Genomic DNA, 9,102 nt, shown 5'->3' with positions numbered 1-9,102 from the left:
TGGTAAGACCAGCCCTGACAAATTAACAGATCTTTATTATTACCTTAAACTGTAACACCTTCTTTTTTTAGAAGTGTTCATATGTTGGACAGTATAACAGAGTACATAGTGATACCTTCCATTTTATAAAGTTTGCCAAATGTTTTTGAAGCAATTAATCTATGGGCCCTATCATACACCCCTCTTTATCTGGTCTGTCCCAGCCAGTGAAGTCAGTACACTACTCATGAGAGTAAGGTTGCAAAGGTGGATCCTATCCTCGGAATTGTCTATTGATGGGTTGTGACTGAATGGGGATTCTCACCTTTTCATGACTAATGGCATCTGCACCGTATACTGTGGACAAGGACACTTAAGCCATGTCTACACTAGCAGGTTCTTGTGCAAGGATTCTTGTGCAAGAACTCTTGTGCAAGAACACGTCCACACTGCAATGTGCTTTTGCACAAGAGCATCCATGGCAGTGTGGACGTTCTATTGTTCAAGAAAGCTCTGATGGCCATTTTTAGCCATAGGGCTTTCTTGTGCAAGAAACCCCTGCCACACGTCCACACTGCCCTCTTGCGCAAGAGAGCTTACACTTGTTAGAAAAGAGCATAGCTCTTGCACAATAAGTCCTCTCCTAGTGCGCTTTACTGTAAATCTTCTTGCGCAAGAGCGGGCGGCCAGTGTGGACGCTCTGCGGAAGAACGGCCGTTCTTGCGCAAGAACTTGCCAGTGTAAACATAGCCTTAGTGCTATGGAAGAGGGCTGTGCGCAGTGAGAACTGTCATGAGGCTACATCTACACTGGCAGCTTCTTGCGTAAGAACTGTTTTGCGGAAGAGTTCTTGTGCAAAAAGTCTTCCGCAAGAGTGTGTCTACACAGGCATGTGCTTTTGCGCAAGAGCATCCATGGCAGTGTGGACAAGAAAGCTCTGATGGCCATTTTAGCCATAGAGGTTTCTTGCACAAGAAATTCACGTGACCCGTCTCCACTGTCCTCTTGTGCAAGAGGGCTTGCTCCTCCGAGGAGAGGAATAACTCCTGGGGCAGAAGCCCTGGTTCCCACGCGAGGCTATAAATGTACTGGTGCGAGAAGGCCCGTGCAGTGCGGGCAGTGGCCAGTTCTTGCAGAGGGGCCAGTGCAGCCGGGGCGCCGGCCCTAGACGGAGGGCTGGGGGGCGGTGCAATATCGTGGGGGGGGGGCGAGTGCACGGTGCCTAGGGCCGTGCAGCGGCAGCCGCGCCGTGGCTCTGACCCCTCCCCCGCGGGGCTCTGCGACGGGGCCACGCGCCCAGCTCACGCGCTCGGAGCAGCGGAGCCCGGCGCGCGCGAGGCCGCTCCCGGGGGCGGGGCCGTTGGCGCATGCGCGGCGCGGCGGTGTGTCGCGGGGCGCTGCGCTCCGACATGGCGGCCGGGCTGGGGCCGGCGGCCGGGGGGCTGGGGCTGCCCGCGCACCTCACGCTCTGCTACCCGGCCGGGCCGCCCTGGGGCGCCGCCCCGCTGCCGCCGGGCCGCAGCCTGGAGCGGGCCCTGGAGGAGGCGGCGGGCTCGGGCATCCTCTGCCTCAGCGGCAGGAAGCTCCGCGACTTCCCCGGCGGCGGCTACGACCTGAGCGACACCACGCAAGCGGGTGCGGGCCGGGGGGGGCAGTGTGTGGGGGGGCGATGGGGGGTGGGGCAGTGTGTGGGGGGGCGATGGGGGGGTGGGGCAGTGTGTGGGGGGGCGATGGGGGGGTGGGGCAGTGTGTGGGGGGGCGATGGGGGGTGGGGCAGTGTGTGGGGGGCAGTGTGTGGGGGGGCGATGGGGGGGTGGGGCAGTGTGTGGGGGGGCGATGGGGGGGTGGGGCAGTGTGTGGGGGGGCAGTGTGTGGGGGGGCGGCTGATGGGAGGGGGCAGTGTGTGGGGGGGCGGCCGATGGGGGGGTGGGGCAGTGTCTGGGGGGCGGCCGATGGGGGGGCAATGTGTGGGGGGGAGGTGAGGGGGAGATAAGATCCGTGTGGGGGGAGGGAGGCGGTCGATGGGGGGCAGTGTATGGGAGGTGTCGATGGGGGGGCAGTGTGTGGGGGGGCGATGGGGGGGCAGTGTGTGGGGGGTGTCGATGGGGGGGCAGTGTGTGGGGGGGAGGTGAGGGGGAGATAAGATCCGTGTGGGGGGGAGGGAGGCATGGGGGGGCAATGTGTGGGGGGTGTCGATGGGGGGGCAGTGTGTGGTGGGAGGACAGTGGGGGGGCAGCTGATGGGGGGGAGGGGAGATGTTGGGGCAGCACTTTGGGGGGGAGCTGGTGAGTTGCTTATTTTGCAGTCTCAGTAATCAAGGCTGGTTCATCTGGCCTGTTCTGGGGGCTTTGGCCCCATGGGGGCGTCTCCTCCCTCATCATACAGGGTGGTTGTTTGGGAGTTCCCCATGCGCCTCTTTCCCATCATGAGTTAGGAGGGGTATGGGGTGCACATCAGCAGCTCAGGACTGAATGTGTGCACCATGTTACTACATGCACATGTAGAAAACTAGACCATTGAATTCATCTTGACTTAAAATGTGAGGTGAATTGGAGATGTTTGCTTCTGTATAGTCTCTAGAAAATCTGGTTGATATTTATGTGCTACAAGAGTTGTAATGTGTATTTCTACATTAATTTGCTACAGAACTCACAATTGAATGTGAGTTAATTTGGGTGGGATGGTAGAATTATATATATATATATATATATATATATATATATATATATATTAATGGTGGTCTGATGTATTCAAAAGTAGCAAGGGATTTTCAGTAGGAAACTGAAAGCGATATTTTTTTTTTCATGGGATTGTGGGTAATTTGTTTATCATTTTGAATGAGAGTCAGAACACTATTGCTTTCCCCCATCTGTGACAATTCTGTGCTCAATGGTCTATTGAATACTTACTCTTCCTTAGTCTTTGTTGTGGACTTCATGTTGTGTGTAGAGTTATAAGCAATCTTGCTCAGTAAGATCACAGTGTCTTTTTTTATGATTTGTGGAGGCCTGATAAGAGACTGGATGTTTGAAGTATTCATCAATAAGTCTGTTAATGGTTCTATTCTAGGCAAGAATGCTTTAATTGTTTTACAATAGATGCACAAGATTAATTTAAAAATGAGTTGTGGAGTGATAGCTCTACATTTTTCTGTTTTAAAAACAAAGGCTATAAAATGTGCTAATCAACACACTAAGCATTTCTGTGTGTAAATACTCAACAATGAAAATGTAAATGAAGAAATGTATATTGAGTATCTTAAAAGATTTCTTCCGTCTTGCCTTCTGTTCATCATGAGTCCATACATTAATGGGCATGTGCTGGTCAAAGCACTGTAACTGTTTTGAATGTATGCAACAATTAAAATACCAACACAAAACAATTTGTGTACATTAATAGCAATCTGACTCTTTGTCAGAATGTCATTTATATTACAGAAGCACCTAGAGGCCTTAATCGGAACTGAGGCTTCATCATGTGAGATACTGTGCAAATGCATACAAAGAGGTCTTTGCTACAAAGAACTGTATGTGCTTTTATGGCATCAAGGAATTTGTTCAAATCCTTTGTAATATTGGCAAATGGCACCTTGAGTCTCCAGCTCTTTGTATACAGCAGAACTGGTTTACTGTGGGACCTACTAAAGAATTAATCCCTAAAATGCATAGGTTGTACTTCAGTGGGTTTTTTTTCCCTAAAGTTGTTTGTAAACAAGAATTTTGTAGCTTTTAAAATTTGGTTTCGATTTTCTCATCTGTTTCTTTTAACCTTTGAGTGAATTTTTAGTTGTTTTTGCAAGTGCAGCAAAAGTTGTTTCTTACAGATTTTCTTTAAAGCATCAGACTCTATGTTGTTGTAACACTATTTGTATTTATTTACAAGCACTTCTATGGCACTTAACACTACCAGTAAATTAGCTCCACTCGCAAGGTGCCTGTGAAACGGAAATATTTATCCCTATCTTTTTCTTATGTAATTTGAGGCACAGTGGTTACACATTCTCACTGGTTTGCTGCCTCAGTTGTTACTCATCTTGACTTTCTTACAGATGTGCTAAGCACACACAGGTCCACTACAAGTCAATGGTGGTAGTTGTTTTTGAAAACTTGTCTGTAAGTGACTAAAGCTTGTGGTAGAGCTGACAACAGGACCCTAGAACAGCTACTATAGCTTAGCCTTAACCACAACAACATTCTTCCTCCCTAGACCCCAATATCTGTTTACTGAGTTGGAAGTATTTATGGTTCACATTTTATAAAATGTCTGTTGAATTAAGTGTAACTCAGTTGTGACACAGTTACTTATTTAAACTTGAGCTGAATTGTCCAATCCAGGAACAGGAGTATGGGTGATTGTTTCCCACTTTGAACACTTCCCTTCCCCCAGCTTGTCGTTTATGTGGTCTCCTGTATATATTGAAGTTTTAAATGCTTTACCATACCATGAGTTGCAAGTGTTGTAGCAAAGGCTTCTGGCGGTTTACTGCATCTCATAATATTACGTAGCAAAATTTATATCCTGCAATAATCTTGCAGCAATGGTAATCTGGCCCTTCGATGCTGATTATACATCTGTCAGATCCTGTAAACTGGAGAATCTATGTAAACTGGAGGCTATCCAATAGGAAATGCTCCAAGAGCAAACTAACTACAGTCTTGAGGCCCACATCCTCTCATTGTGTGGGCTCTGTTAATTCTGATGGGAATTAAGCATACAGGTATATTACATCACTGAAGTCTTGACTTGGCCAGGGAATGTGTGTATCTGCTATCCGGTTGAGACACATGCAGTGTGTCTTATGTTTTTGCTTTTTTATTTCTGTGAACTCGGTTTAAAAACAAAATAAAACATGGCAATTTAATGCTTATGAAAAGTGCCATGTGGACAGCCTTTGAAACTATTCTTTTCTATGCACAGAACAGGGACCACATAATCAGCAGATGTACAAGCATCCTGACACTGCCTCACCAAACTTCAGTGCTAATTCATTGTTTCTTAAAATATTAAAAATATGCCTATAGGTGCCTGTGCAGTGCTAGGGATGCCAATTAGGGATGTAAAATCCTGTTTAATTGGTTAATCAGTTAAATGTGATGTTCAACTGGTTAACAGATTAAAGATGGGGTGGATGGGGAGGCTGCAGCTGGGCTGGAGTACTCCCTCCCCTCAGCGACCCCCCCCCCCGTGGCTGTGCTGGAGTGATTCCCCCCCCCCCCCCGCTACAGGCAGGAGCTGCATCAGCCAAGCTGTAGCAGCCCCTGCCTATGGTGTGCCTGGGCCCGCCAAGGATGGGTTGCTCTGGCCAGGCTGGAGCACCCCTGTTTGTGGCAGGCCCCCCAGGGCTGGAGCAGCCCCCTGGCCACAGTGGGCAGCGAACTGCTCCAGCCCCCACTGGTTAACTGGAACCGGTGAGCGGCACTGGATAAGCATCACATCTCTAATGCCTATCCTATAGACAAAGGACCTACCCTCTTCCACAGCATTAACAAAGAGAGAGGTAAATGATGGTCTTTGAAATGTGTCTGCTGCAAAGCCTCTCTGTTATGGGGAGGTTGTCTTGGGATGTTTCAGCCTCCCTGTTACATCTTATCTTCTGAATATTGATGTCCGAGACTGGTATGATTACTGACAGTTTTGAAGGATGTGTCATTGGCATTACTGACATTATTTGTCTGTTTACTTCATGTTTGTTTGGCCCCTTGTAGATCAGTTGATTTACAGTCAGAGAGCTGTTGTGAGGATATTAATGTGAGGATTTATGTCATAGACATGTAACCAAACTGTACCTTTTTTATTGAAACAGAAGTTTGAGGTTTTGATGGTATTGATATCAATATGAATAGTAACAGGTGACAGGCTGTCAGGTAATAAGAACTCAATTTATTATTTTAGAACCAGGAACTGTTCTGTAACTTGAGTCTAGATTTTATTGCAGAAATGGAGTGAGGTGCATCTGAAGCTTAGTGGAGAAAATGTGACTGCAAACTGAAGAACACCCTATGTCATAATACGTATAAATTGATATACTTCAGCCTTTGTCAAGTTATATTGGTGCATTTCTTGCATACGAAAAGTGCCAGATTAAAAGTTTTGAAAAACAGTGGAATAGTTATAGCATAAGCAGAAAGGGAAGCTTCTTTCCAATGCCTGCATGCCAATGTGTTGTCTCCTCCTATTTTGGGGACCACTCTGAAGTAATTAGTTATTTATTCTTTCCAGTCAATGTTTCTTAGTTTGCAAAGTCAAGAACTCTAAAGCCGGGAAAAGTCAAATGTGTTACAAAAGAGATTAAAATTAAGGTTGTCTAGGTATTTGCCTTAGGAGAGAGTTTTAATTACCTGGTCACATGACATTTTTTAATCACAGGGACCCTTCATACTGTATTAAGCAGATTGGAGACACAAGGGACAGAACTAAGTTTGCATGGGCAACTGTCAAGCTAGCACTTCCTACCTTTCGAAAGTTTGACATTGCATCTTAAATAACATTCTTATGTAGCTTTTGTATGAAGCTTTTATTTCATCAAACATATAGAAATTGCTGTCAGCATCCGTCTTAGTGCAGAAAAACACATCCATGTCTAATGGAAAACAAGGCCTCAGATATCCAAGTTCCAAATCCCAAACTACTTAGGTTTTAAGGCAGGGCTACACAACACGCAGCCCATGGGCCATATGTGGCCTGCTTGTTTGCAGTCTGTGATGCAGTTTGGGTTTACGCAGGGCTCAACACACAGTCCGTGGGTGGGATACTTTGAACATGACCTCCCTTGGGAGCATACTCCATAATGGCGAGTCAATATAATGGTCTTCTGTTGATATGTGTTTTAGTAGTTAAATTCCTGGACTGTCATTGCTTATTAAAAGTGCTGTCATATCAGTGGAAATTGGGTAAATATTGCATGTTGTTAATATAATCAGAACTGACTTAAATGGGGCCGGTGTGTTGTGTAGTCTTGCCTTAATCTTTGTATTCATGCTCGTCAGTGTGAAAAATTATTTGCATATTTTTGTGTATATATATTTGCATGTACATGAAACCACACTTAAGTTGAGGCCCTCGGCATGTGCTCAGAGTATCATTGTGGTCCCCGGGGCTTCCAAAGTTGAGTAGTCCTGTTTTAAGGTGTGAAGCCCCAACAGCTTGAATTCCCTCCGGGGGGGGGGGGGGTAATGAGAGCTAATGTGGCTACTGGAACACTGTCTAAATGTTGTCTAAACTAGGGATGTGAAAATGTATTCTTGTACACAGTTACACCCAGGAATGGGCTTAAAAGCTGGCTCCCTGTGCACACCGACTCTTGGGGAGCCACCTGCCCCCCCCTGCGCTGCTAAGTGCAAATCAGTTCCATCTCCTCTCCCCCCTCCCTCGCTGCCTTTGTTACAGAGGAAGCAGTGTGGTGTGGCAAGCGGGAGATTGCCCTCACATGTAACCGCTGAAGTTTTCAGCGGTTACATGATTACTTAAACGTATTTTAACATTCCTAGTCTGAACATGCAGTAACTTTTAGTAAAGAATACTGTGGTTTCCCTTTATTAACTTGAATGTCTGAATGGTCCCATGAAGACCTCATTCCAGGGTGGACAGTAGTCATGCTCTCAGTGTTAGCAGGAATAGAATGAAATGTAATAATTTTGTCAAGTTTCTCCATTGCTACTCAGAACTGTGACCTTTAGTGAAACTGATCAGAATCATGCACACCAGTGTTTTAGGCTGTTGTCTGGGGCAGAGATGAGTACAGTATGGTAATTCCAACACTTGTCCTAAATCTGCTAGAGGGGGCTAGAACAGCATAAGCCACCCCCTAACCTGCAGCAAACATGGGACTCTGAGGTTGGTGGAGAGAAAGGGGTTGGTTTTCCCTTTCAGCAGCTAGATGACTGGCTTGGGAAAAAGGGGTTTGAGACATTAGCAGATGCTTTTTCTGAAAGATGGCGCTTACTCTGCCTTGCATCTTTTTCTAAAAGCAATGCCTGATGAGATTGATTCCAAAAATAAGTGACTCCATCTGCAGTCTCCTGACTAGTAGGTTTAGTTCTCTGAAAAATGAGATTGGGAAAATCTGCAAGACTCATCTGCAAGACTCATCATCTTAAACGGAGCAGAACCTAAAACAGGTTGTTTTTATTTAAGAAATAATGGAAGAAAGGCACCATTAACAGACTAAAAAAGATGTAATTCCAGTAGAAAGTCTGTCCTAAGTTGACACATTTAAGTTACCTCATCTGGTTGTACAATATTACTGTAGCTAGGAGAGCTTTCTTCCTATAGTCCTATCTCTTCATCGGTGGTGTTAACATTTCACCAGTGTTTTGCTTTGTTTTCCAGAGTTTGTAAAATTTAATGTGAACTGGGCAGTACACATTTGTCTTAGTAGTAAAGTTTCCATGAATTGGCAGATTGAACAGTTCTTATTTTCTTTCCTTCCCTGTTTTTCTGATTGATGATAGGCATTTCCTGCAAAAAGCCAGTGGGGTTGAGTAATGGTCAGAAGGCAGCGTCAGTCTTTCATTAACTGTCTTCTGTAGAAGACTTGGAAATAAAATGTATGCGTCAAATCTAGGTATGTTTAAAATTAGATTAATCAACTAATCGAATAGTCGATGGAATTTCCATCGACTATTCTATTAGTCGATAAGGGCGCTTCTGCTTTGAAATGTAGCAAGAGCTGGCCTGGCCTGGCTGTTCTGCTGTTGTGCAAGGGACTCTTATGCATTTCAAAGATTGAAATGCCACCTGGAACGTGGGTCCAGTGGGGAGGCCCCTGCTGACCCCAAGCTCCATGTGGCATTTCCGCTTTGAAATGTCCAAGATCCCCAGTGGGGACTCTTGTACATTTCAAAGATGGAATGCTGCTGCTGCTTGTCTGGCTCCTCCCACGGAGCTGGAGGAACCGGCTTTTAAGCCGGCTCCCTCCAGCACCTCTTCCTCTACTCCTCTCTTGCTGCCTCTTTCTGATAGAGGCAGCAAGGAGGAAGGGGGGAGGAACAGATTGGGCAGGGTATACATTTTAGAAGTGTCTAAATAGCCTCCAGGTTGCAAAGGTAAGAGTGAAAGATGCTTCTTCTCATCTGGTATTGCACTGACTCCTTAGGATTTTGTTTCATTGGCCTATTGCAACAA

At 46.2% G+C, this 9,102-nt stretch overlaps 1 protein-coding gene across 2 annotated transcripts in view; it reads left to right on the top strand.

The window, feature by feature from the left end:
* The first annotated feature begins 1,331 nt into the window (after positions 1-1,331).
* LRCH2 (leucine rich repeats and calponin homology domain containing 2) overlaps positions 1,332-9,102 on the top strand; it is an 89,802-nt gene continuing 82,031 nt past the window's right edge. For both annotated transcript variants that reach the window (XM_089781790.1, XM_089781789.1), the window contains exon 1: positions 1,332-1,614. In XM_089781790.1, coding sequence (XP_089637916.1) covers positions 1,347-1,614 — 268 coding nt within the window. In that variant the 5' untranslated portion in view covers positions 1,332-1,346. The remainder of the gene's footprint in view (positions 1,615-9,102) is intronic.

The sequence above is a fragment of the Pelodiscus sinensis genome, chromosome 13 (assembly GCF_052426305.1).
Source record: "Pelodiscus sinensis isolate ZL-2025 chromosome 13, ASM5242630v1, whole genome shotgun sequence".
In the NCBI taxonomy this organism is placed as follows: domain Eukaryota; kingdom Metazoa; phylum Chordata; order Testudines; family Trionychidae; genus Pelodiscus; species Pelodiscus sinensis.
This window is presented reverse-complemented; position numbering and strand designations above follow the sequence as displayed.